The sequence below is a fragment of the Brassica rapa genome, chromosome A04 (genome assembly GCF_000309985.2).
Source record: "Brassica rapa cultivar Chiifu-401-42 chromosome A04, CAAS_Brap_v3.01, whole genome shotgun sequence".
Lineage (NCBI taxonomy): Eukaryota > Viridiplantae > Streptophyta > Magnoliopsida > Brassicales > Brassicaceae > Brassica > Brassica rapa.
The window spans coordinates 20,346,329-20,373,622 of record NC_024798.2 but is presented as its reverse complement, the minus strand read 5'-3'; the positions used below and the strand labels follow the sequence as shown (position 1 = coordinate 20,373,622).

Here is a 27,294-nt window from a genome sequence, read left to right as displayed (position 1 = left end):
ATTGAACAAAAACAAAACTCAATGTGAGTTTTCTGTATAACATTCTAATCCCTATAAGGAAAGGTTGATCCAATCTAAGCTCAATGTGAATTATCTGTATACCTTTCTAGTACCTATAAGGAAGGGTTGAACAATCTTTGTTCACATTCCAATCAACTAAACATTAAGTCCCGTCTTGTTGCCAGTAATATTCAACCTTTGCTCCGCTTGGATTCAATTTACCAAACAAAAAAAAAATAGAGAGTGACCAGGGTTCCTTTAGCCGTTCAGCGTTTGCACTTTCTAGTTTAACACGTCTAGAGATGTTCAAGAACACTTCTTCAAGAGTTGCAAAGCCAGGCTAGGCTGTATGTTCGGGATTCCAAACTCAGATTCTCTGTTTTCTAGCTTCTTGAAAACGCTCTATTCGTGGAGGAAACGATAATGGAAATCAAAAGATGAGACCCTAGAGTTAATATATGTTATATTTTTACCGTAAGAAGTCTGTTTGTTGTGGGGGATTGCAAATAGTCATGAAAACCTTGTTTTCATCTGCTGCAAATAATAATTCTTGTTGAGGGAATTGAACATAACAAATCTTTTTCCCGACTACGGATTCTTGGGGAAACATATTGCTGATCTAAGAGCTTTGGTATTGTTAATGTAGTAACCACACTCTACATTCATTCAGAAGATAAAGACTATTTGATAGAACCCCAGAGAGTCGTATCTTCAACTGAATACTGTAACATGAAAAGAATAAAGAAACAATAAGTTTGCCAGAGACCATTATATTTCAGTTTAAATAATACAATCAAAGATTAAGCATAATCTTTTACCAATAAATTTATGTCAGACCTGGGCACTCTCCTCACGAGAACATAAACCAGCCTAGGCAGCTCGTAGTTTTCTACATCGTTAAGACCTTTGTTTCCAAGGAAGACCTTTTCAAAGGAGTAACATTAAAAAATAAACAGATAAGTTTGGAAGTAATGTATACACAGAACACATAACAAAATGAAACAGAAAACGCCTCAGAGCATCTCACCTTGATCATGGCAGGATGATCGCGCACATTATTACCGGGCCAAGGAGTACCGTAGTGGATATTCTACACTTTTTCAGGAACTTTTGGTGCAGTCTCAACTAAACCATTGATCTTAAACTTGACTTCTTCATGAGCTCTCAATGTCCAGAAAAAAAAAATGTAATTATGTTCAATAGAGCAGAAACTTAGGTAATAAAGGAGCGAGGATTAACAAACCAGGCTCTGCAATCCTAACAAACAAATGAGACAAAGTTAAACTTACTCATGCCGACCGCACGTCCGAAGGAATCCTGCCCAAGTTATTTCAGCCAAGAACAGCCCCAAATAATTAGATTTTCCATCCTGAAAGTTCTAATGAGTAGTTCAGGCGTGCATCTTAGCTTCAAGATAGAAGATTCATATAAGCAAAGCTTTAAAGGAAGATAGATATAGTTACACTTGATGTACCTCTGGAGCTCGCCTTTTGGCTCCTGATTAGATGGAAGAAGAATCCAGCCTCATTTTCTTGTCTCCTACACAAACCATTGCTCCCTGCAGTATAGTCCGTGATAGATGCATTGAATCCTCATATTTCATAGTAATCAATTTGTGGGATGTTACAGCAATCGGTGGAAAGATTAAAAAATTCTTGTGGAATGGTTATTTGTGTAAATGGGAAGATACCACGTAAACGTGATCCATGGCAAGAGATGGACACTTCCATTAAAGAAAATATACACGTACAATAGAATTAGGGGAAGTGGGGAGATAGAGCTATTAGATGTTGAATCTAAAAAAAAATATGAATCAGACCATGTTGAAGATCTGTAGCCCATCAATTATGACCTTGTCTGATCCAAACTTGTTATGACGAAAAAAAAACAAAACAAAGCTCAATCAGATTATCGGAATTCGAAAATAGCCAGATAAGAAAGAAAATTCGGGCCTTAACAACATCATATGACCTCAAAGATAGAAGCAGCGTCTCCGGCCGATAAAGCTTGTTATTAACAGAGATCTTCACAAGAAATCCCTAAAATTAATCGCAAACAAAGAAAATGATCTATAAATCTATGTAATCAGGTTAATAGAGATAAGAGAAGGAAGATACACCATTGAACACTTACTCGCGGGAAGAGACAGAGGATTTGTCCTTAGCGCCGATGCCCAGGCCGGCAGAAACACCGGTTTTGCCGATTGACTTGCTCGGACCGGAGGAGGCTGCAGAGAGACCTGCTGATTTCACGGAAATGACATCGCCGGCTTTGTCATCGTCGGAAGAGACACTGGTTTGATTGACGGGTTTGACTGGAACGGGGAACCGTAGCGTCACAGCTCGTTTTCACTAACTCGGAAACATCGGATAACATCATCACCGAGGGTATAGTATAATCGTGAGGAGGGAATAAGATTTGGTGAAGAGAGGAGATGGAGTGCGAGATCTATATATATAGAATCTCAGATTGAGAAAGCCAAAAGACTCCATTAATGAGATTAGATCGTGTTTAAAAATGGAGAGGGGATTGAAACGAAGATCGGCGGAGAAGACGAAAAGAAAAGGGGCCGAGAATCGCCTTTGGTCATCGCGTGTATGACGTGTCGTAGAGAAGCCTCCTGATTGGATGATTTAATTGTCCTACGTGGACACACTCTCTGATGCTCATATAACCCTTTTAGTATAGGTTAGATTACCCGAAAATCATGATTTACCATCTTTTGTCCGAAGTGATTTCTCTTTTATGTTGGATCCACTATATAACCACTAGATATACATGTTACAGTAGTTTCACTATTTTATCAAGAAGTAATCCATGTTAAAATATCCAAATTCAAAATAAATTAATGTAAATCTTTCTGTTTTTTAATTGTATTTTTCTGTTTTTTATATTTAGTATTAACACTCATTAATTATTTAATTATATAAGTGGAGCCCTATAAACATTGATTAATTAATCATAAACAATGTAGAACTCAGATTTGCCAGCCAAAAAAGCGCATTGCTCCACAATATTATAATGCCTGCCGTTTGTCAGATATCGTACTGCATAGTAACATATTTATCCTTCACGATATAAGATAGAAAAGAAAAATATTTGTAGGAATTGTTTTCATCGACGTCAAAAAGAAAAAAAAATAACAGTTTTCATAAAACGTATTTACCAATTAGGCCAAACAGTACGATCACATAACATAGGCAAATAACAATGGTGTGCAGTGCACATAGCAAACTGTTCTTTTAGTAATTTAGTTTTTTTTTTTTTTTGTTTTCCTAACTGTTATAGGATTCATAATTCCTTTATGTGACATGTGATTTTTATATGAATATTTAAATATTTAATTTATAATCGTTTGACTATCACGAAATGCTGTCAATTTTTTTTTATCACGAAGTGAAATTTTTATACTTCGCTGTTTTTCTATATAATATTTATTTATAAAATATTGTTTGTCTATTTTAATAAATTATACTTTCATATAAAATATATCATGTCACAAATATCATCCAATTCTTTCATATCGTATCATTATTACTTTCCTAATTTAGAAAATATAAAAAATACATTTTTGTGAAACAAATTTTTTTTCTATAACATGTATTTTTTTGAAACGGAGAGAGTATAATTTTCTTTTTAACAAATTAATATTTATCAAAAATTAGTATTTTGACAGATGTAAAATTACATCGCCTTGTTTAAATCATTAATTTTTTTTTGTTTTAATTCCTTTAACAATCAAATGAAACAATATTAGAAACCGTTGCTGTAATTTTCTTTTCAAAATTTGTTATATATATAAATTTTAGTTTAATATTCTTTTGTATGCTAATTACTTTAACTTTTCACTAGACAATATATTTTTTATTGGAAAAAATATATATTTATAGAAATGTCGCGTAGAGATCCGTTCTCATAAGAATATAGAGAGAGATGAGGTTCATACGAAGACAGAAGTGTACACGACACAGATTAGATCTGCCCAAAGAAAAAGCGTCAATTTTAAAATCGTTAAGGTGGCGCATGTGTTCACTGTTCATGTTCATGATGTGTTGTATCTGTAACCAGGTTATGCAAGCTATATTCAATAATGAAATAACTTGTATTATATGTACGGATAAGGTATCGTTTAATTACATCAGTTAAAGATGGATAGCACTAGTTATAGCTAGCCACACTACCTTACGATATTTTTTCCGTCAGTTACCAAATTTAAGTACGAGTAAATGATGGGAAGATATTACTACTAATTGTCTACTAGACTTTATAGTTTCTCATTTGTTTGAGCATTTTAATTGATTTTGTTTCGGTGCACACAAGTTATATATGCATGCGTAGTTGTTAAATAAAGTAGAAAGTGAACGACAAACCCGATTATGGCAAAGATCTTTCGAATCGGTCTGTGGAGAAGCTACTTTGGAACTGTATATATTAATGTTAAATGTATTTTTTGGAAATTGAGCTGCTATTAATATAAAAAGTTAGCACATGCATACTGAAATAGTTTTGTTAACACATGCATTTTCGGGATGGTGTTGAACGTTTTGCAGTTAACTCAGAAAGCTACCAGCCTATCACATGCATCTCCTTCACAATTTTTTTGGACCATTGCTTCCTTTTTTATGGGAAACTCATAACTGCAACCTCTACCTTTCTGTCTCTACATGATCTGCTTTATCTAATCTAGCTATGACGCGTATACGTATTGGACCATATGTACACGTAAATCAGTTAATAACTTATCAATTTTAATATTCATATATATAGGGTATGTGCATGATTAATACGTAGCCCACTAATTCTTGCCAACGTTCTTAATATTTAGAATACTTATTTTTTTACTAATTTGAAACAGAAAAAACTAGCTTGTTTAGCAAAACATCATGTAACTATTAACTAGTAAGAAATACATCTACTAGGAGTTGATCATCTGTTGAGACCCAAAAAAACAAACCAGAAGCACTAGTGATGTATTCTTTTGTATGTAGTCAAGTATGGTTTGCTATCAACCGGTTAGAAGAGTGTTGTTATAGTATTACCGAATCAGTTTGAATCACAGATGCTACACTTGGGGAATGATGATTGTACTTGTGGATCCAACACAAATATCATCAACTAGTCTGGAAACTTTCCTAAAAGGGATTTTGGCAAAATGTGGCCCCATAAATGATATAAAATCATAAATATGTGTACCAAAGACAAAAAGATGTGGTCCTAAAACTGAATGAAGGAAACTTTCCAAAAAGCTATTTTTTGGCTTTGATGACGTTGAAGAGTTTTGACATTTTGATGACCAATAGCCAAACCCTATGGGGTTTACGCTCTTTCCCACCAACTTTTTCGTAATCCACTCCTCTATTTTCCGGTTGTTTTTATATTTCATATGTATATTTCTATATGACATCCGTGTACCGAAACTCAATCTAGAACCCGAAATATTCATTTAATGTTCATTTTACATGCACTCATGTTAGCAAACTAAACTCTCGTACGTATGTTTATAAATTTATCTTTCTAATTTACATTTTGTTTTAAATTTATTCATCCATATAAAAGTGAAAACTTATGTTTATTTTTTTATACAGCCTGCAAGTTGTAACTCGTTAATTTGATGGTCTAATGTGTTATATCCGCGCTTCAATTTTTTTCTTTTTAAACATGTGCTATATCTTGAATCAAAACATAAAAGGTGTTTGGTTGCGTATTGACTGTTACACGTAGGGATGTCAATTGGGCACATTGTCCATGGGCGGCCCATGTCCAAATCGATATGGACTAATATGGTCACGCCCAAATCTGCCCGAAATATTTTCTGTCCAAATGGACTATGCCCAGATACGTCCAAAGTCCAATGGACAAAACCAAATGAACATAGGCCGCCCAAATACGTCCATATTTTAAAAATATCTAGGGTTAGTATTTGGGGAAAAAAAATCTGAAATCACAAATTCACAATTGTCTCTCGAGTCTTGACTTGCCTTTCCGTCTCGTCTCTCCATCTCTCGAGCAGTGTCTCTCCGTCTCGTCTCTCCATCTCTCGATCAGTGTCTCTCCGCCTCGTCTCTTCATCTCTCGAGATGTGTCTCTCCATCTAGACTCTCCTCTCCGTCTCTCATAATAAATACACTAACTCTTAATTTAAGTACCTTTTGGCTTTTGTAAAATATGGATTTTAAGTCTAAGCTTAAAACTTTAAATATCTTTTGTGAAACATGAAATTTAAGTTTAAGTATGTTTTGTAAAACATGAAATTTAAGTAAATTTAAGATGTTATATATATATATATGATATTTCTAGTATGTTCATTTTTTAAGTTTGTAAATTAGATATTTTACATTAAATGGACATTTGGATTCCATGGACAGTCCATCTGGTCATGGTCCTATGTAGACATGGTCCTATTTGGATATGGTGCTATTTAGGCTCGACCAAAAACGCCCAGAAAAAAAATAAGCCCATCTGGACACGCCCAAATCCACCCAGTCCGTCCAATTGACATCCCTAGTTACACGTTACAACTGAGAAGAGCAACCCCACTTCTTATATAATTTAAACCTCGCTGTGTTTTACGTAAAAGACAACAAAAATCTTAATCTTGGCATTAATCACGACGGACCATGTGGGGATCTTCATGCCTTGCACTTAATCAACCACGTACTTATTATTACACGTAACAAAAATACAAAACTTGCTGCCAAAAGAACACCCCAAAAACACCACATAATAAACAATTAGAAAAAACCTAGCGTACGTACCTCCTAGGCCTTCTCACTATCGTTTACATATATTTCACGACACAACAATAATTGATCCAAAGTATAAAATAATACGTCAATTAAGACATATTCATATTCTAAGAAGAAAAATACTGAGTTCTGGACCTCCGTTTTTGTCCGGGTTCATCATGTAGAAAGCCTCCGAGTCACGACTCCCCACGACTCGTTCAAACCTACCTCTCATATACAACAACTCCCCAAGCTCCGTTCCACCACCGAAACCACCATCACCGGACACGTCATCAATACTCTTCGCCGTCGGAATTACTCCAGCTCCAACCGTAACCCTAGACACAGTGTTCAACACGCGCCAGTCCGACTCGGTACACGCGCCGCCACGCGAAACGGCCGCACCACACTTCCTCCCGTTGCAATACATCGTCCACTTAGGCTCCTGGAAAAGCTTGGTCCCGGAACGGTGACGTTTCTCGCACTCCAACGCGATCCTGACTAGCCCTGACGCCATCTCTTTGACGAGAGTTGCCGTCGACATGGCTAGGTCCAAGAGCAACGCCGGGTCTGATCTCGGACCGTACTGGACCGAGAACGTGACGTGGCCTCTCCTGTGCCCGTACAACGTTCCGGTGACTCTTCTCCCTAGGGAAGAGGATCCACCTCTGACGAGCGAGATCAGCTGGTTAGAGACGCTGGAGGTAGAAGATGGAGGAGAAGGAAGCGAGAGGACGTTGCATGTGGGGAGGTTAATGAGGTTCATGAGAGAACGTAAGAAGGAAGGGAGCTTCACGGTGACTTTCACGGTTTTGTTAGAGGAGGAAGAGGAGGAGACTGGTCGGTGGGAGGAGGATGAGGAGGAGCAATTACGGCAAGGTACGAGGAAGAGTTCGTGGTGAGGGATGGTTGGGATCAAAGTGGTCGAGGAAGGAGAACGGGCGTGTAAGCCACGTGCGGGAGAGTTGGCCGGATTGATCTTGCTTGAGTTGAAGCTGAAGCTTCTTTGAAGAGCAAGTTCTTGGTACTGCATCATTCTTATGATGTGTTTTATATATTTGAGGAAGGCGACAGGAAGAAAGCGGTCGACCGAAGTGATTATGAGTGTGCGAGGAGGTATGGCCGATTTGTGTGTCTATTTATAGACATTTTACATGAATATTATAGAAGCATATATGTGTGATAATGTTATTTACTGCCTATCATGTGATGTGAGAGTTCCCCTCTCAATAAAATAATGTTACTCGTAGGTTTTGTACTTTTGTTGGGTTTCTGAAGGTATCAGAAAACATAAAGAGCTAGTTTAACCCTCCAACCCTCGAATTTTGCAGTTTTTTTGTTTTCTAACAGACTCCAAAATTCTTAGAAATTTGAGATTCTACTATTCAGTCCTTTAAAACATTATTTACTTTTCTATTTTAGCCATTTAAATATATAACTTACATTTAATTATATTATTATTAATTTTTGTAACACTTTAATCTTTATAATATATTTCGACCAAATATTCAAATATATTTTTACATATATGCTATTGTTTGTATATAAAATATATAAATATGTTAAATTTAAATTAAATTATCTTAAATATTATGTATATGTAGTTTAACCAATTCACAACTATTTTCTTTAATATACATTTTAAGAGATTTATTTATTAATAAAATTGGTGAAATCAAAATATCTATATATAAGTTATAAACATAATGATTTGCATTTTTATTGTGTATTTATTATTTATTTATCAATTTAAGTGTTTATAATTAATTATTATGAAGATTGGGGATTAAAATGTTAATATATAGAAAAGGTTAAAGATAAATTTAAAATTCTTTGTTGAAGCATCTCACCCTGAAACACTAATTCTGAAAACTCTTCACTTTCAAAATGAAGTTATTTGTTGGAGATGCTCTTGCTATTTTACTTGTTTAAAAGCTGATATTGGCATGGGAAATGAGTTTCTTTTTTGTGCGTATATTCTTTCTCATCATCTCAACCAAATTCAAATATTATGATTGATATCATGTACACTCTATTAAGGCGTGTACTTATACACAACTATATTTTTTAGCTTGGGTACGAGAAGCTACGACTTTGTAGTTTGCTATACTAAGATTTGATTATTTCACCATCATCAAAGTCTGGCGTCCATACTTTAACCCTAAACTGACCATTGAGGTGGGTCAACAATGGACCAGGATGGATACACTAATTATTGTATACTTCAAAGAATGATTAGAGTAATCCAATGGGGATTTCTCAACATACGTTTCTAAAAATACATATTAGTATTAGTATTTAATTGTGAGTATCTAAAAACTTCCATTAGGCCATCAGCATTGGTGAGAACAATGTTGAGTCTCTTTAAAAAAAAGTTTAATATTAGAAAAATGGTAATCAAGGAAAAAATGACAAATGACATTAAAAGCTCTTGAGGAGAAACGAGAGTACTTTTGGGAAAAGCTGAACATTGTATCTCTTACTTTTCGTTTATTTTTTCTATTTTTTCTTTATTTTACTGTTTGAGAAAACCAGTTTCAAAAAAAAAAAAGTTTGAGAAACTCAAAAATTATTAACCAATGCTCATGCCCTAATAGCATGATTTTGTTATAAGTAAACCAACCGAAAGTATCTGATGTATTTTTAGAAACTCATGTTGAAAAACCTCTATTGGCTTGTTTTTAGTTTTGGTAATTGGTATCTTAGAGATGGGATTTTGAATTCTAATCAAAGAAAAGAAACATGATAAATTTTAGAATTATATATTTTTTGTAACTATACATTACACTCATGCACACATTAAATGTTTGTAACAATACATTACACCTACACACACATATATATGTTTGTAACAATTTATATTACACACAACTGACAGTTGACAAACACACATATATACGCATGTTTCTTTGTTTATATAACATGTGTACAAGTGTGAGGCCACAATGTACCCATAAAAAGGCACGTAGCCGACTTTCACTATAAGAAAATCAAAAAGTTAATTTATCACCAATTCACCATAATCATCGTAAGCTAACACCTAAAAGCATTATAGTTGAATCCGGTTAAATATAAAATAGATAATTCTAAAGGGAGACTATTACGATATTCTCGGACGGTTCCAAACACGAGATAAGGTTCCTCATATCCATGATGTTAATATACTGGTGTCCTAATTACCCACATCACAAACCGCAAAATATCAGACGCATGGTTTCTTTAGAAAGCCCTTGACTCTCAGAGGAGGCTGTGCGCCTCGGAGTCGAGCTCTCGCTCTACGCTGCCGAGTCCATGTTCTTGGTGTGCGATGATATCCGCAGCGTGTTGTTGTTCTGCGAAAGGTTATGGCTAGCGGTTGAAAAGGACATGAGGCAGCATCACGACAGTCCTGTGATCGAGAGGCTTCTCCGTGTTTTTCATTACGTCTATTTCTATTTGAAGCATATCAAACCGAAGAACGGAGGAGTGTTTCGTGACGGCGGCACGTCGGTCCATTGGAAACTGGCCATGGCGTCTTTTGAGGATATTAATGCGGGGATCAGAGATCTGGACGTCTTTGTAAGAGAAGGAAGCCGAGAGTTTACGCCTACTAGTATTGACAAAGCGCTGAAGAACATAGAGAAGAAGTTGAGGCGTGCCAAGGCTGTTTCAAAGGCGAATGGGTTTGCGAGAGATGCAATGGAGTCTGACGTTTTGGTCATGTGGAAATCTCTCTTTGACAAACCAACGGAGGATTTGTGGACTGTGAAATTGAAGAGGCTTGGGATTCTCAATGACATGTTTCACCCTCTATACAAAGAAAGAGCAGAAGCAAACTCGTTCGTTCGTTCTATCAGTCGTCTTAATATATGCAACTGAACTTGGATCAGAGCCCTTGTTTTTAACTTTTTTTTGTTTTCTTTGTTATTTAGTTTCACCGGCTTAGTGGTGTTTAATTTAGTAGTCACTACACTAACCCCCTCCAAGGCTTTTGTTCCAGCCTGATCAATGGTAAAAAAGAAAAGAAGTTAGAGGGGTACATCCTTCAGCTACTCGTCAAAACATTTAACCAAATCAAACAAATAAAAAAAGCGTAATATATCTTCAAATCTATTCCAGCATTTTCATTGTCAAGTTCGGTAAATTTAAATTCAATCTCTGATGCAAAATACTGATGAGAGTATATATTTTAAAACAATAGAACAATATATACTATTATGTTCGTTAGTATAATATACCTCTATAATGAAAATAATAAGTAAGTTTTGTATATATTTGAAATTTATAATGATTTCTAATGAAATTTGTTGATTAAAAACTGATTGAATTTTTTTGATTGGTAATAATGTAAGAATAGCATTAAATTTTATTACACTATATTAATCATCTTAACACATGCATCTTATTATTATGAAAAAAAAATTAAAAAAAAAATTGAGTTGTGATATATATATATGTCACATTCAAAAAATATCTGGTTTGAAAAGATTATGTTATGTTACTTGGATAAGCAGCTAGCATTTAGTCGCCAGCTTTTACATAATCACAAGCTACATGTTTCTTCCATTTGTTATATGCTATGTTTTTTTTTGCTTTTATATGAGTCACAAATTGATTTATATGCCAAATAGTTCTAACACTTGTAACACTTATAAAGAAAAATATAATTATTTTTAAACTTAAAAGAAAGAAACTTTAAAGTAGAAATAAGGAAAATAAAAAGTAGACATAAAGGAAATAAAAAGTAAAATGTTTTTTGGCACGGATTTCATATTACTAATATACTAAATTAGTAACTTAAACTTTAGTTTTTGTCTAATTAAATATATATCAAGTATAATATTAGAGGATAATTAGTTGAATTTTTTTTCGATTTGTTTATTTGACATATATTTAATTATTTACACTAATCAATCTAATATGTACAGAAAATTTGACAGAATACCTTTTATAAAATAGATAAACGTTCATTTAACATCTATATATTATAAAAGATATTCTATCAAATTTTTTGTAGATGTTATATATTAGATTGGTTAATGTACGTAGATAATCAAATAATTTATATTAAATGGTTCTATTATTATATCTTATCATTGACTATAATAAAAATTTGTTAATGGAATATTTTTATACTATAAAATAACATTAATCAACTTTGAAATCCTTAGTTTTCTAGAAAGATCACTTTCTATCATATTTTTGCAGCAACCTAGACACAATGCTGTCGAGTAACTAGGTACGGTGAATATATCCACACCATTGCACTATAATCAAGTTGAAAATAATTACTTTAGAAAGACACAAACCCTGAATTGTTTTTTACAAATAACATCACATTGTTTTATTATTTAATATTTTTATTTTAGTTTTCATGTTTCTTTAATTTTTAACAGTTTAATAAGTTTTTATCTTGTCAGATAATTTACTATTTATATATATATATATATATATATACACTGTGATAATGTTTGTAATTTTCAAGATAAAAATAATTATTTAATGCTTGTTATGTATAAATACTTTAGTTAAGAATATAGTTGTATAATATTAAAATATATAAATATTTAGCATAATTATAAAATATATATTTACAACATGTATGTATATATATTTAATGATTAACTAACTTATCACTTATTAAATTAAAATAAAAGTTAAACGATTATGTTATTAAAACTAATAACTCATCTTTAAATTAGGAAAAATTAACAGCATAAACTGAATATAAGATAAACCTAACTATGATGATATCGTTAGAATTGGTTAAGATTAAATTGGTTAAGATTTATTTATTAGTTAATTATTTTAAATTTCATAATTCGTGATACATATAAATTAATAAAGATAAAGTCTTAAATATTGTATTATTAAAGTAATAATAATAATGGATCCTAAAATCATGAAAAACATGATAAATCATTTCTCAAATGACAATATAAAAATAAAACAAAATAAATAGATATAAACCAATGATCAAAACGATAGAAATATAATTTTTGATAATAACAAAAAGAAAATTAGATTAGGAAATTATGTACATGGGCTTAGTAAAATTTACCCGTGGGGTATTTACAGCATTATTACAGCGCGAAGCTCGTTGAAATGAAAGAGTAAAAAAAAAAAAGTAAAAACATTTAAATTATTTACTCCTTTTTAGTGTACAAACACATTAAATGATTAAAAAGCCAAAAAAAAAAAGAGTGAAATCCCACAAAACCCTTTCTTTTGCTTTCTCCAACTACACCGCAACGCTCGAACAATGGCGAACGACCAAGAGATGAGTGGCTGGACCGATCTTCTCCACTCCTCTTCGAAGCTTCTCGAGCAAGCCGCTCCTTCCTCTCAGTTTCCTCCTCTTCAGGTTCTTCTTCCGCTTTCTCCCTCTCTGCTGATTTGGGATTAGTATTTTGATTTTTGTTATCGCCTATCAGAGGAACTTGGATCAGCTGGAAGCGTTATCGAAGAAGCTTAAGGCTAAAACGCTAAGGAACGAAGCTCCTTCTCAGTCTATTGCCGCCACTAGGTTTTAATCTCACTCTCTCTTTTTTGAATCCCTAAGGAGTAGTAAGGTAGAAATGATTCTTCTGTTGTCTTTTGTTATTTTGTAGACTACTTGCTCGGGAGGGAATCAATGCTGAGCAGCTAGCTCGTGATCTTAAGTCTTTTGAGTTGAAGGTGAATATTACTTTTGTGTATTCCATTTGAGATTCGTAGTTCCTTCTGTATGAGTTATTCACTGTGTTTTCTTTCTTTGATACATCTTTAAAAGACAACGTTTGAGGATGTGTTCCCCGCTGAGGCTACTAGCGTTGAAGAATACCTACAACAGGTACCCTTAGTTGTCAAATGTTCAATAAAGGTTACACTGTTATTGATTGGTTCTCTTGGCGGTGACTGATTGTTATGATGTGTGATGTTTTTCTCTCTCTCTTTAGGTGCATGAAATGGCTATGGTATCAGCTATACAGGAAGCTCAGAAGGATAACGTTAGAAGCTTTAATGACTACATGATGAAAGTGCTGGAGGTAAGGCTAGATATATTTTCATGTTATATTTTCTAATGCTTTCCTTCTTTTTCCTCCTAGCCATTTGTTTCTTCTCACTTTCCTTTTACTTACAGAGATTGATAAGTCAATAGTTTTGTGAAATAGAGGTGCACATTTTGTTCTTCCCTACTTATTAGCTGTCTATACGAATTGCACTTCAACTAGCTTTTGAAGGAGCCTTTGTTGGCTGGGTTTTTTGCTTATTGATATATTAGAAGGATGTGCATACTGATTTTTCAAATATTGGATGCGAATCTGAAATGACAGGAGGATTGGAGAAAAGAAAAACGCGACTTCCTTCAAAGCCTTAGCAGAATATCAATGTTACCTAAAACGAATATGATTGATGCAAGCAGAGAAGCTAATGCCGGTCAATTAGTCCCGGTGGCTTCGAGTTCTCGAGTGTCATCGTCCACATTAGGCAAAGAACTTGTGGCTCTGGCTAATATTCCCATTCATGAGAAAAAAGCATACGTCTATGGAGAGGTTGTGAAGAAACTTAACATGTCAAGAGAACGAGGCTTGCCATTTAAAGTACGGATTTCTTATACCCTTTTTAGAACTTTAGTACTGGTTCATTTTGCTTAAGTTCAAGTTTGATAACTGTAGCTGAATAATATTCATTTTCCTTAGCTACTTTTGGAAGTGAAGTAGAATTCTTATAATTTTTCATTCTGTAGCACTATACTTTACAATGATGATTTCCTTTGATGTAGCATCCATAAAACTGGCTACCCTCCTATAAATTTCCTGGTGTGCTTTATACTGAGCCCAGTTCATATCTTTGTATAGCCCGCAATGTCTTTTAAGGAAGCTTATGAATCTCTTGGTGCTGAGGGAACTCATGGAAAATCAGTCAACGTCCAGAAAATATGGCAGCTTGTTCAGGTAATCTTTTGAAAAACACTCTCTAATAATTATTCTTATCTTTCTGCCTTTCCAGTTTCATGCAAATTACTTCTGATCGTTCTTGACAATTTTTTTCCAGGCAATAACAGGTGAAGACTCAGCAGTTCGACAGGGTGTTTCGAAGAGGATGTCCCTCGCGATAGGTGCAAGACGTCATTTAGAACGTGGGCATGAGAAACATATAATGGACACAATTCAAAGTCACCCTACACAAGTATTCATTTCTGTCTCTTTTTTTTTTATCTTTGTTTGTTCTTGATAATAACAGCTGCTACATGTCTGTCGATGATGTCTCTTTAGAATACCGTCTATACAAATGATCGATTGCTGTCTGAAATGATTCCTTGATCTTTCAATCCTATTTCAAGAGTGTTGGTAATCATTCTGACATGTGTCTTGCTTTACTAATCCTCTTCCAGGCTGCTCTTGGTGGATCTGTTGGAAATTTGCAAAGAATTCGTGCTTTCCTTCGGGTTAGTGTCACAGACTTTGTAGAGTTTAATTCGGATCATATGTTCGGAAAGCTATTTAGCTTTTATATTTCTTCTTTTTCTTGACTCTACAGATTCGTTTGAGAGAATATGGGGTTTTAGATTTTGATTCTCCTGATGCACGTAGGCAGCCTCCTGTTGATACGACCTGGCAACAGGTTTTGGATTATTTTCCTTGTCCTCAACATTTAATTGAAATATAGAGATTTACATTGCTAACTGCTTGTTTATATGGAATAACTGATATATATCTCTTGAATCTCAGATATATTTTTGCTTACGTACTGGGTATTATGAGGAGGCTAAAGAAATTGCTCGGTCAACTCGGTCATCTCAACAATTTGCACCACTGGTAAGCGTTCTTTAGATCTTAATATATTTTCAAAGAGTTTTGGAATAAGCACTTTGGTTTCCTTTCCTTTTTCCAGCTTACAGAGTGGATTACAAAGGATGGTATGGTGGCTGCAGAGACTGCAGCTATTGCGTCAGAAGAATGCGAGAAAATGCTGAGAATGGGTGATCGGCTGGGCAGAACCGCATATGACAAGAAGAAACTCCTACTCTACACCATCATCTCTGGTTCCCGCAGGCAAATCGAGCGCATACTGAGAGATCTGTCTACACTCTTCAACACCATCGAAGATTTCCTATGGTTCAAATTAGCATGCATCAAAGACGTTTCTGGTGCATCTTCTTCATCTGTGGTCTTGAACGATGGCCTGGCGCCGTACAGTTTAGACGATCTCCAGACCTATCTCAATAAATTCGAGCCTTCATACTACACAAAGAACGGAAAAGACCCCTTGGTGTATCCATACGTGTTGCTTCTCAGCGTTCAGCTGCTTCCAGCTATCATTCACTTATCCAAAGAAGCAGGAGAGGGAGGGTGTAACATCGATGCTGTTCATATAGCTATCTCTCTAGTGGACCATTCTGTTTTATCCGAAGGCTCCGGGACAGGACACAAACTCAGCGTGATGGATGCTAATGCAGAGGCATCTAGTATGGTTAGGCAATACGGGTCCATGTTTCTGCATCACGGGGATCTCCAGATGACGGTAGAGTATTACGCGCAAGCTGCTGTTACTGTAGGTGGGGGACAGCTAGCTTGGTCCGGAAGAAGTAACACAGATCAACAGAGGCAGAGAAACTTAATGCTGAAGCAGCTATTGACTGAGATTCTCCTGCGAGAGGGTGGTATCTACTTCTTGCTTGGCGGAAGAGGCTCTGGCGAAGAAGGTCAGCTTGGAAGGTTCTTCCCGGACTCTAGATTGAGACAGCAGTTCTTGATCGAAGCTGCACATCAATGTCAGGAAGCTGGATTGTACGACAAAGTAAGTAAACATTGTTTGGAGCTTTAAGTTTTGTAAGAAAGCTTTTCACTGTGTTTTTTCTATTTTTTCAGTCCATAGAGATACAGAAGAGAGTGGGTGCTTTTGCATCTGCCTTGGAGACTATAAACAAGTGTCTCTCTGAAGCCATCTGCTCCCTGGCACGTGGAAGATTAGATGGTGAACGCAGAACATCAGGTCTTATTCTAGCAGGAAACGATATTCTCCAGACTTACAAATATTACCCTGAAGTCAGGTATATATTATTATTATTGATCTAACTTTGCTTTAAAAAAATGTGCTCTCAAGGGGTTTGTTTGTTTTCATTTCTCTCTCACAGTCTTCAGGAAGGAGAGCGAGTGATGGAACAAGAAACGATACTAAGAGAGCTGGAGGCAATACTATCGATCCACAAGTTGGCTAGACAAGGCAACCATATGGATGCTCTGAGGGAAATTGCGAAACTTCCGTTCCTTAATCTTGATCCAAGAGTGCCAGATGCAACCGCTGACGTGTTCCAGAGTGCGTCTCCTTACTTCCAGACTTGTGTCCCGGACCTGCTCAAAGTTGCGCTGACTTGTCTGGACAATGTACCTGATCCTGATGGATCAATCCGTGCTATGAGATCCAAGGTACATAAAATAATCAACATATTATCTTCTTTTTTTTGGTTGTGTATTGCAATAACAAAGATTGCCATTGGGCAGATCGCTGGGTTTCTTGCAAGCAACACGCACAGGAACTGGCCTCGTGACTTGTACGAGAAGGTGGCTCGAAGCTTTTGAACATTTGTTTGTTGGACAGCCTATGTTGTCTTTAGTATGTTTCATTCAGTTGAAATCATGTTTTGGTCGAGTGTATTAACTCTGTTCACATTGTGAAAAATCATTCGCCGTTAGTACTATGTTTGAGTCATATTCAATCCCTGTCTTTCCGACACATCATCAAAAGCGCCTGAAAGTGTTTCTCATAAGAATTGATGTTAACCGGTATCTTCCAAGCTCTGTTTTTTTTTTCCACAGCAGCTTGAGCTTGTTCCAATGGAGATCTCTGTCCCTTAGAAGATGATTTGAGATCAAACCAATACCCACTCTTTACGGAGTAAGCTTTAATTTTAATATAATCCCCCAAATAAACTGATAATTATCAGACACCAAAACCGAACCAAACCGGCTCGGTTTACTCTTTTTTTCTTTCTTCTTTTTCTTCTGTTTCGTCGAGTCATCTGGGAGGAAGAAAGAGAGAGAGAGATGAGGAATAAGGTGAACTCGCTTCTGAAACGAGGACTCAAAGCCGTTGGCGATGGCATGTTGCTCAACATAATCCAATCTGAACTCCGTCACGAAATCTCCAACCCTCGTTTCCTGGTAATCTCAGTGATCTAATCTCAGCTGAGTTCTCGACTTGACTCTATAAAGTTTCAGTTTTTAATCTATCTAATTTGTTGTCTGGTAGCTTAAACCCCAAAAGTACAAATTTTGATCAACCACGTGTTTTGATTTTCACTTCTTTTGTTGTGTCTGAAACCACCCACCAGGGCGTTGAGACAGGTAAGCTAGGGGGTTTCAAGCTGGAGTGGGACTCTCCGGGTAACAGAGACATTGTCCTGAGGAGACGGTTTGATTCAGGAGAAGAGGTTGTGGTCTCTGCTTTACTACAACAGGAGCCCATTGAAGATGCTGATGATATAGCGTTTCCCAGAGGAGCTGTGGCTAAAGTATGTATCAGTAAGCCTAGTCTCAGCTCTGTCTTGCAGTTTGACTGCCGGGTTTTAGAAACGGGTCGTGGAAGCTCTGATTTTGAGATTGAGAGAGCTTTTTATATAAGATCTTTGTGTGGTTCTTCACCTAACGGAGGGGAGTTTTTCAGGTAAAAAGATGATAATATCAATCTTTGTTACTGCTCTTTAGTGTTCTAAGTTCCTCTTTTAATGGCAAATTCATTAAGTGGCGGTTTGGTTCTTATGATGTGTATGTTTAGGACTATTGTTTCTTAACTAGATAGAAGAATCCTTAGGTGATAAGCTTGTGTTTTGTATATATTGGCAAAGAAGAAGACAGTTATAGTGAATTTAGAGTCTTGTTGTTGAATCTATTTCTTTTTTTTTAGATCCATAATTGTTTTTTTTTTAATATGAAATTGTAAAAAGATATCAGAGCTTCTTGTTTTGGTTGTGTAGTACATTAGATCCGAGACTACAGGATGCTTTGAAGCAGTACCTAACATCCAAGGGAATCCGTGAAGGACTAACGAATTACATCTTGTGTCATCTGAACAAGAAGGAGCAGGAGCAGTACGTTAACTGGTTACACAAGCTTGAATCGACAGTGTCACACTCTCTGAAGCCGTGAGGTGTTCAACTCCATTTGTTCATTTGTTTTTTTTTTTACCTTCTTATTCTTCTTGGAGTTTTTTTTGCAATGGCAATGATCTTGAGATTAGCATAATCAGCTTTGCCATGGTTTTTGTTTTAGGGAGAGTTTATTGACAAAATATATGTTAACTGGTGAATTCCAAACAAAATGGGACAAGAAAATCTTATGCTTTTGAGGTTTGCTCTTCGATTTATGTGTGAATTAATAGTTCATTGCAATACAAATATAAACACTAAAAGTATGACTTCTTATAAGAATGATCTCTAAGCCTCTAAAGTTTCTCAATTTGTGGGGTTACTTTTCTGGTTGTTCTTTTCACATACAAGAAATATAATCTCCTGACCAAAGGTTTTGGTGACAATTTGAAGTATAAAAACTACTGAACCGAAAATGTCTTTGTTTTTTCTTTACCATAGCAGTAAAAGTTAAAAACGAAATGAATAAAAACAAATCTTCACCAAGAAAAAAAGTCTAATAATAAGAACAGAAAATTCAGACAATGGCAGCAGCGCCAAGTGCTCTGATTCATCCACAGTCCACAAGTTGGGGCAGTATTTTTTTTATAAAGTCGATTATTTATTGATAGAGAACTAAAAACGACATGTTTTTTTTTCCAGTCAATTGTTACATTTTTCAATGTTAATACTATTAAAACTGCCGAATCTTGGACGAATATTGAGTATGTGTAAACGTATAGTTAAAGCATCATATAATTTTTAAACCAACAGTTCCTATTTAAAGTAGTACTCTTCTATAGTACAAGCAGAATCAGAAGAAAAACACAAGAGGAAGAGAAAATGATGTATATAGGAATATATTCTCCTCTCTTTTACAGTTTTACTCATTTGCTTTGTAGATATTTTAATTTCTGTCTTTTGAACTTTTAATCAACCTTCTTTTCTGATCTTTTTCATAGAAAAAAACTTAAAAAATGTTGTCTTCTTATTTCAGACTGGTGAAAACAAATGAATTTACAGTTAAAACTTCTTTTTTTTTTAAGAAGAAGAGTTAAACTTAATGCTGCTAACTGAAGAGAATCACTTAAAATTTTAAAACCAGACAAAGTCTTGATAATGTTGCATGAATCACATTTTTTTTTGGCTAAAACAAAAAAAAAACTTATGTTACTACATAATAGACGTATAATAATTGTCGTTTATGGAGTGTATTAGTTTAATCACTCTCGGAAACATAAATATTGATATCGTTATTAGCTTACTCACGTGACATAACATCATAGATAAGTAAAAAAAATTAATCAAAAGCATAGATCTTGAGGTCGTTGCAAACAAATAAATATCAAACGTATGTGGTGGACGGAAAGTAAAAAAGATAATAATATTCGTCCGGGTCGGATCAAATTTGATAATAAAGATCCCTTTTTATTATCCGAATAAAAACGAATGAAGCTAAGCCACATGGGCCTTACCCGAATACACGATCCGATTAATCCGGGTCGGGTTTGGGTCAGCTATAAAAAGCAACTTCTCAATCGTAACAAGACACAGTCCTCTCCCTCTCTCTCTCTCACTCTCAGCAGCTGCTAAGAGTGAAGAACATGTCGAATTTGCTAAGGGATTTTGAGGTGGAGGCGAAGAATCCGTCGCTGGAAGCGAGGCGGAGATGGAGGTCAGCAGTCTCCGTCGTGAAGAACCCTGCTCGTCGTTTCCGTAACATCCCCGACCTCGATAAGCGAGCTCAGAACGAGACTAAGAGGCACCAGATCCAGGTTTCGAACCCCCTTCCTCCTCATCCACATTTTTAATTTATTTATTTTCTTTCACGATTCTGTTATTTTTCTTCGTGATGGAATAATAATACTGTTATTTGTGACTCTTATGTTTTTGCTCTTATGGCGGAAACTATTTAAGAAAATGTTCTTGAATAATTAATTATTCTCATCAGTCATGGTGACACTTAAAAGCAGGGCCGGTCCTGGCCAAGCCGGATGAAACATTTCAAGCTTATTTTCGATTCAAACCCGTAAATTTGTAAAAAAAAAAATATTTTAAATTACCAAACTATAAAAATTCTTTTTAAACCGTTTATAACCTCCAAAATCTCGGGGTCGGCCTTGTTCAAAAGTTAAAACTCCTTTTAAAAAAACTAATTAATCAACAAAAAGAACTAATTAATCAAACTCCATAATCACCATTGTTGGCTCTTTTCTTTGTTGCTTGGCCATTGATGAACAGAAAGAAAGGACTACAACATACATTTCCTTGTTATTTTTCAAAGTCTAATCAAATCAAATCTTTTTCTTACTTTGATCTTTCAACACTTTTTATCTGCCAAACTTTTTTGTCTTTTTTTTTCTTTTTATCAGGTAAACAAAAGGAGTTTTTACTTTTCTCTAATGATAGTCATGAAAATATCTCTTTACAGTTCTTTATGTAGTCAGTCAATACGCATCATACATCGGTCGTTTAAGGTAGTAATATAAAAAAAAATGCTAGCTTTATATACTTGGATGACCAAGAAATGGAGACTTTAAACAAGACTCATGAAGATATATGAATTAGGGATAATGATTAAAAAAATATCCTAACGTTTGAATTATTATTTTCGGGCGCTATAAAATTCTCTGAAGAAAACACAATTTGCCAACACACATGATGATGACATGCTTTAATGTCTTCGACTATGTTTACAAAATGGATAATTTCTTGTCCCTACCTTAAGAAAGATGAGCCAGTTTTTGAAAGGCCAGCAAAAGTCTGCCCCTTTTAAGGTCTTACTATTCTTGGCCATCTTTAGCGACTGAATCCAAACACCAAAGGACGCATTCTAGTATCAGTACATGTGATTTTTGTTATGAAATCCCCACTGTTTATTTTCTTTTAAATCAATTTTATTTTTAGAGTTTTGTTTTGTGTGTGTGTTTGTTTGGTACGAGCAGGACAGTGTATTTGACTTCTTGTGTGAAATCATTTAGTCTAAGGAAGGAAGTTGCTAGGAAACTTCGCAGGTGTGTTTCATAAGGTTTTTGTTTTTGGTAAAAGTGTGTTTCATAAGGTTCTGACAAAGATACCAATTTTTATCTGCCCCCTTGTATAAAACAAATGAAGTGGCATTTTTGTAGGTTCTTTTGGATATGAGCTCATGGTCTTTTTATTTTCCTTTTGGTCATTTTTCATTTAGTGTTGAAATCTAAACTAGTTTCAGTCTTTAGGAGAAAGGTTTTTATAATGAACCATTGAGTAAAAATATGGTATATTTGTGGGGAGTGATAAACAGTCAGATGCTATTGTTATTTGATGCAAAAATGGAAATTAAGTAAGCAATGGACAGTAGTGTCTTTGACTTCTTGTGTGCAATCATTTAAGGAAGGAAGTTGCTAGGAAACTTCGCAGGTTTGTTTCATAAGGTTCTGACAAAGATATCAATTTCATCTGTCCACTTGTATAAACCAAATGAAGAGGCATTTTTGTAGGGTCTTTTGGATATGAGCTCTTGGTTTTTATTCTTTTTCCTTTTGGTCATTTTTCATTTCGTATTGAAATCTAATCTCATTTCAGTTCTTAGGAAAAATGTTTTATAATCAATGATTGAGTAAAATATATTACAGCTACAATCATTATTTAGTGGGGAGTGATAAACAGTCAGACCTTTTAGCTACATTAATCCTGGTTTGAGCTTCAATTTTCAAAGACCTTTTAGCTACATTATTTGGTAGCTTTGTTTTGTTAATTCAGTGATATAATGGACGTCCAAAAATAATTAGAGGGTGTTGCAGAGAGCTTGACTCTGTTATATGATGATGCAAAATGAAAATTGAGTAAATAAATGGATCTTTTTGGCTATTTATCCGGCGTATGTTGATTGCATCACGGAAACTGTTTGATCTTTCTTCAGTTACATGTATGACCAAAGAATCCCATGTTGTGGTAGTTAGTCTATCTGTCAAGTAACTCACTTTGTTTTGTTCATGAGCAGGAAAAGCTCCGAGTTGCTTTCTATGTACAAAAGGCAGCTCTTCAATTCATTGGTGGTAAGATATCCACTCCTGAAATTTACCACAGAAGCATGATTTACCAATTGGAGACGACTTAGTTATGTCTTTTTTTCTGTAGCTGCTGGTCGGCCGGAATACAAGCTCACAGATGCGGTTAAGGAAGCTGGATTCTCTGTGGAACCAGATGAGCTTGCATCTATGGTTCGGAATCATGACACTAGGGGCCTGGCAAACAATGGTGGAGTTGTAGCGCTTGCAAAGAAAGTATCTGTATCTGATCTCAATGAAGGCGTTAAATCGAGTGAACTCCCCATCAGAGAAAAGATCTTTGGAGAAAATCGTTACGCAGAGAAACCACCGAGGTCGTTCTTGATGTTTGTCTGGGAGGCTCTCCAAGACATAACCCTCATCATCCTTATGGTCTGCGCTGTAGTATCAATAGGCGTTGGTGTTGCCACCGAAGGGTTTCCAAAGGGAATGTACGATGGGACAGGGATTTTGTTGAGTATACTCTTGGTCGTCATGGTTACTGCCATCAGCGACTACAAGCAGTCTCTGCAGTTCATAGACTTGGACCGAGAGAAGAAGAAGATCATTGTTCAGGTCACTAGGGATGGGACTAGACAAGAGATCTCCATCCATGACTTGGTTGTGGGAGACGTGGTTCATCTCTCTATTGGTGATCAAGTTCCAGCTGATGGGGTTTTCATATCCGGATACAACTTGGAGATAGACGAGTCAAGCTTATCAGGAGAGAGCGAGCCCTCTCATGTGAATAAACAGAAGCCTTTTCTTCTCGCGGGAACCAAAGTTCAAAACGGTTCAGCAAAGATGCTGGTGACGACTGTTGGCATGAGGACCGAGTGGGGAAAGCTGATGGAAACGCTGGTTGATGGTGGAGAAGACGAGACTCCTTTGCAGGTGAAGCTAAACGGGGTTGCAACGATCATCGGCAAGATTGGTTTAAGCTTCGCTGTGCTTACGTTTTTGGTATTGTGCGTAAGGTTTGTCTTGGAGAAAGCAACGGCTGGTAGCTTCACCAACTGGTCCTCCGAAGATGCACTGACGCTGCTCGACTATTTCGCAATCTCTGTAACCATCATCGTCGTTGCTGTACCTGAAGGTTTGCCGTTGGCGGTGACTTTAAGTTTGGCGTTTGCTATGAAGAAGCTGATGAGTGACAGAGCACTTGTGAGGCATCTGGCTGCTTGTGAGACTATGGGTTCTGCGACTTGCATCTGCACTGATAAGACAGGGACCTTAACTACCAACCACATGGTGGTCAACAAAGTGTATATCTGTGATAAGGTTCACGAGAAGCAAGAGGGGAGTAAAGAAAGCTTTCAGCTGGAGCTACCAGAAGAAGTTGAGAGTATTCTCTTGCAAGGCATCTTTCAGAACACTGGCTCTGAAGTTGTTAAGGATAAAGATGGAGACACTCAGATCCTAGGATCACCAACAGAAAGAGCAATACTCGAGTTCGGTTTGCTTCTAGGCGGTGACTTTGGCGAGCAGCGTAAAGAGCACAAGATACTAAAGATCGAGCCGTTCAATTCAGACAAGAAGAAGATGTCTGTTCTTATAACTCTCCCCGGAGGTGGTGCACGTGCTTTCTGCAAAGGTGCATCTGAGATAGTGTTGAAGATGTGCGAGAACGTTGTGGATTCGAATGGAGAAACCGTTCCATTAACCGAAGAGCTTATTAAGAATATCTCTGACGTCATTGAAGGTTTTGCCTCGGAGGCTCTGAGAACTCTCTGCTTGGTTTACCAAGATCTGGATGAAGCTCCCAGCGGAGATCTTCCTGATGGAGGCTATACGATGGTAGCAGTCGTTGGGATCAAGGATCCAGTACGCCCGGGTGTTAGAGAAGCTGTGGAGACTTGTCAAGCTGCTGGGATTACTGTTCGTATGGTCACTGGAGATAACATAAGCACAGCTAAAGCGATTGCGAAGGAGTGTGGCATATTCACTGAAGGAGGTTTGGCTATAGAAGGTTCGCAGTTCAGGGACTTGCCTCCTCACGAGATGAGAGCCATTATACCGAAGATTCAGGTTCGTTTGACATTGTAGATAGAAATGATTTGTTACTCTAGAAGGATCTAAAACTTGTTTTGTGCCTTTTCAGGTGATGGCTCGGTCTCTGCCATTGGACAAGCACACTTTAGTCAGCAACTTGAGGAAAATTGGAGAGGTGGTTGCAGTGACTGGAGACGGAACAAACGATGCACCTGCGTTGCATGAAGCAGACATTGGACTTGCAATGGGGATAGCTGGAACAGAGGTTGCTAAAGAGAACGCTGATGTGATCATAATGGACGATAACTTCAAAACTATAGTGAACGTGGCTAGATGGGGACGTGCTGTGTATATAAACATTCAGAAGTTTGTTCAGTTCCAGCTAACTGTTAACGTCGTTGCTCTCATCATCAACTTCGTCTCTGCTTGCATCACAGGGTCTGCTCCACTCACTGCTGTACAATTGCTTTGGGTCAACATGATCATGGACACACTCGGTGCACTAGCATTAGCCACAGAGCCTCCTAACGAAGGTTTAATGAAACGTCCACCAATCGCTAGAACCGCAAGCTTCATCACCAAAACCATGTGGAGAAACATCGCCGGTCAAAGCGTGTACCAGTTGATCGTCTTGGGAATTCTCAACTTCGCAGGCAAATCTCTTCTCGATCTCAATGGTCCGGACTCAACAGCTGTTCTGAACACAGTCATCTTCAACTCCTTTGTCTTTTGCCAGGTACGTACACACTCCAACAACAAAAAAAAAAACTAACCCAAGCAATGATATATGAGAAAGTCTTAATGGTGTATAATATCAAAACAGGTGTTCAACGAGGTGAACAGCCGTGAGATTGAGAAGATAAATGTGTTCACGGGAATGTTCGATAGCTGGGTGTTCACTGGCGTAATGGTTGTGACAGTTGTCTTTCAAGTGATCATAGTGGAGTTTCTTGGTGCGTTTGCTAGCACCGTTCCTCTGAGCTGGCAGCATTGGTTACTATCAATCTTGATAGGATCGTTGAGCATGATTGTAGCTGTTATCCTCAAATGCATACCCGTTGAGTCTTCTCATCAACATCATGATGGCTACGATTTGCTTCCTTCTGGTCCTTCCTCTTCCAATTCCGCATGATACCATTTCAATGTTTTTTGCTTGTTATCAGGACAGTGATTCCAAATATGTAAGATACTGCAGATTCTTGTTTTTTTTTTTACCACGGATCCAGTTTTGTGTGTTTACCAAATCCTCTACTCCAACTTGTGGTTCTCTCTCTGTGTTCTTATCGTTGCTCTTCTTAGGCAATAATTGAGATTCATTGCGATCTTAGATAGCTTCAGGTCCAAGGTAAGTGACGTGAGGAGATAACCTATCATTTTTGCCTATTAGAAAAACATGTACAATGGATGTGATCTAACATAAAATACTAGAATTCTATAGCAATATGGCTAACATCAATGTAAATATATGTTATTAATTAGCAAGATTATAGAATATTGCAATATGAAATTGATGGAGAACAGTTCAGGTTATTCATTAACAAAATAAACATTGCATGTGGCTTTATACTGTATATATAATGGCATTTGCATGACAATTCTATGTTTTCTGAGGAACATGTTTGACAATGAGTAATTAGAATGACACTAAATAAAACATACAATGTTTGAATGTTATCTTTCAGCTAAATATAGTGGATTTTCTATGAGTTTTTGTAGATCTATGTAAAAGATCAATTTAAGTGGAACGTTATTTATCATCAAGTTCAATCAAATAATATCTAAGAGAGATCGCTTGATTGATTAGTACGTAGATCCACCCACCACAAACATTGATAACATCTACTTTAAATTTTCGTGTATAGTTGGAAGTTAGAACATCTAATTAGATATGTCATTTGTATGTATATCACCGTTTCACTATTGGATTTGTATCTATAGTTTTACGCAAAGTTAACGCGTATTCGTTGAATTCTATAAAGTTAGGATGACGACATTTATTATTGAAGAACAGTGCAGGTATTAATTAAAAATAAAACATTGCATTAACAAACTCTATGTTTTGTTCTGAGAAAAATGCTCGACACCGATCAATCAGCTAGGTATGTCATATACGTAAGTAAATCCATTTTCTTTCTCATTTTAGCAGCTGTGTGTGTCTATAGTTGACGCGTAGTCGTTGAATTAAATGTAGTTAGGATGATGGCATTTTATCATTTTTAGCTCAATAGATGTGAAATAAAAGTCACATAACATAAATAGAATCATTCCATCTCAGTTCCTCAAATCAAAATGTAAAAATATATTCGGCTCTCATTGTCTTCTACGTATACATGTAAAAGAAAACACGTCGAGTAAAGGTGGAAAGAATATGAAACTTTGCCTAATTACCTTTCTAAAAAGTCATAACTATTCCATAATACTTTTTGAAAAGTGCTTACGTCATAATAAAATAAAAACTCTT

General features: G+C 36.1%; 5 protein-coding genes across 29 annotated transcripts; 4 read left to right on the top strand and 1 right to left on the bottom strand.

Moving 5' to 3' along the window:
- Positions 1-505: 505 nt before the first annotated feature.
- Positions 506-12,414, bottom strand: LOC103865896 (protein MIZU-KUSSEI 1-like). Of its 25 annotated transcripts, none has more exons than XM_033290263.1 (7): positions 2,134-12,414; positions 1,751-2,039; positions 1,475-1,558; positions 1,290-1,407; positions 1,028-1,163; positions 819-923; positions 506-722 (listed from the first exon to the last, which is right to left on the bottom strand). In XM_033290263.1, exon 1 carries the CDS (start codon positions 7,759-7,761, stop codon positions 6,847-6,849), a length of 915 nt encoding a protein of 304 aa, XP_033146154.1. In that variant the 5' UTR covers positions 7,762-12,414; the 3' UTR covers positions 506-722; positions 819-923; positions 1,028-1,163; positions 1,290-1,407; positions 1,475-1,558; positions 1,751-2,039; positions 2,134-6,846. The 25 variants fall into 25 exon arrangements, with proteins under 25 accessions (XP_033146154.1, XP_033146152.1, XP_033146150.1 ...); XM_033290261.1 differs by having other exon boundaries at positions 1,290-1,378; XM_033290259.1 differs by having other exon boundaries at positions 1,290-1,369.
- LOC103866026 lies at positions 10,017-10,583 on the top strand. Its single transcript, XM_033289424.1, has one exon. The coding sequence runs from the start codon at positions 10,017-10,019 to the stop codon at positions 10,581-10,583; it is 567 nt and encodes a 188-aa protein (XP_033145315.1).
- Positions 12,415-12,734: 320 nt separating the features above from the next.
- LOC103865894 (nuclear pore complex protein NUP93A) lies at positions 12,735-17,406 on the top strand. Its single transcript, XM_009143753.3, has 15 exons — positions 12,735-13,068; positions 13,139-13,230; positions 13,316-13,382; positions 13,477-13,536; positions 13,643-13,732; positions 14,021-14,287; positions 14,546-14,641; positions 14,742-14,876; positions 15,082-15,135; positions 15,228-15,311; positions 15,419-15,505; positions 15,582-16,487; positions 16,559-16,740; positions 16,825-17,116; positions 17,192-17,406. The coding sequence occupies exons 1-15, from the start codon at positions 12,967-12,969 to the stop codon at positions 17,267-17,269; spliced, it is 2,592 nt and encodes an 863-aa protein (XP_009142001.1). The 5' UTR covers positions 12,735-12,966; the 3' UTR covers positions 17,270-17,406.
- An 85-nt stretch (positions 17,407-17,491) lies between these two features.
- LOC103865893 lies at positions 17,492-19,050 on the top strand. Its single transcript, XM_009143752.3, has 3 exons — positions 17,492-17,851; positions 18,022-18,353; positions 18,664-19,050. Exons 1-3 carry the CDS (start codon positions 17,735-17,737, stop codon positions 18,833-18,835), a joined length of 621 nt encoding a protein of 206 aa, XP_009142000.3. The 5' UTR covers positions 17,492-17,734; the 3' UTR covers positions 18,836-19,050.
- A 1,283-nt stretch (positions 19,051-20,333) lies between these two features.
- Positions 20,334-26,145, top strand: LOC103865892 (calcium-transporting ATPase 4, plasma membrane-type). The gene is made up of 5 exons (XM_009143751.3): positions 20,334-20,588; positions 22,796-22,850; positions 22,933-24,869; positions 24,943-25,569; positions 25,657-26,145. The coding sequence occupies exons 1-5, from the start codon at positions 20,418-20,420 to the stop codon at positions 25,963-25,965; spliced, it is 3,099 nt and encodes a 1,032-aa protein (XP_009141999.1). The 5' UTR covers positions 20,334-20,417; the 3' UTR covers positions 25,966-26,145.
- Positions 26,146-27,294: the final 1,149 nt, after the last annotated feature.

What these genes read in the sequence shown, in the direction of transcription:
- LOC103865896 (XM_033290263.1), bottom strand. Translation starts at nt 7,761, where the DNA reads ATGATGCAGTACCAAGAACTTGCTCTTCAAAGAAGCTTCAGCTTCAAC.
- LOC103866026 (XM_033289424.1), top strand. Translation starts at nt 10,017, where the DNA reads ATGTTCTTGGTGTGCGATGATATCCGCAGCGTGTTGTTGTTCTGCGAA.
- LOC103865894 (XM_009143753.3), top strand. Translation starts at nt 12,967, where the DNA reads ATGGCGAACGACCAAGAGATGAGTGGCTGGACCGATCTTCTCCACTCC. An exon ending in TTGAAGAATACCTACAACAG is followed by an intron (nt 13,537 to 13,642) that starts GTACCCTTAGTT and finishes CTCTCTCTTTAG; the next exon opens with GTGCATGAAATGGCTATGGT. An exon ending in AAATATTACCCTGAAGTCAG is followed by an intron (nt 16,741 to 16,824) that starts GTATATATTATT and finishes TCTCTCTCACAG; the next exon opens with TCTTCAGGAAGGAGAGCGAG.
- LOC103865893 (XM_009143752.3), top strand. Translation starts at nt 17,735, where the DNA reads ATGAGGAATAAGGTGAACTCGCTTCTGAAACGAGGACTCAAAGCCGTT. An exon ending in TCTCCAACCCTCGTTTCCTG is followed by an intron (nt 17,852 to 18,021) that starts GTAATCTCAGTG and finishes ACCACCCACCAG; the next exon opens with GGCGTTGAGACAGGTAAGCT. An exon ending in AACGGAGGGGAGTTTTTCAG is followed by an intron (nt 18,354 to 18,663) that starts GTAAAAAGATGA and finishes TTGGTTGTGTAG; the next exon opens with TACATTAGATCCGAGACTAC.
- LOC103865892 (XM_009143751.3), top strand. Translation starts at nt 20,418, where the DNA reads ATGTCGAATTTGCTAAGGGATTTTGAGGTGGAGGCGAAGAATCCGTCG. An exon ending in CCATTATACCGAAGATTCAG is followed by an intron (nt 24,870 to 24,942) that starts GTTCGTTTGACA and finishes GTGCCTTTTCAG; the next exon opens with GTGATGGCTCGGTCTCTGCC. An exon ending in ACTCCTTTGTCTTTTGCCAG is followed by an intron (nt 25,570 to 25,656) that starts GTACGTACACAC and finishes ATATCAAAACAG; the next exon opens with GTGTTCAACGAGGTGAACAG.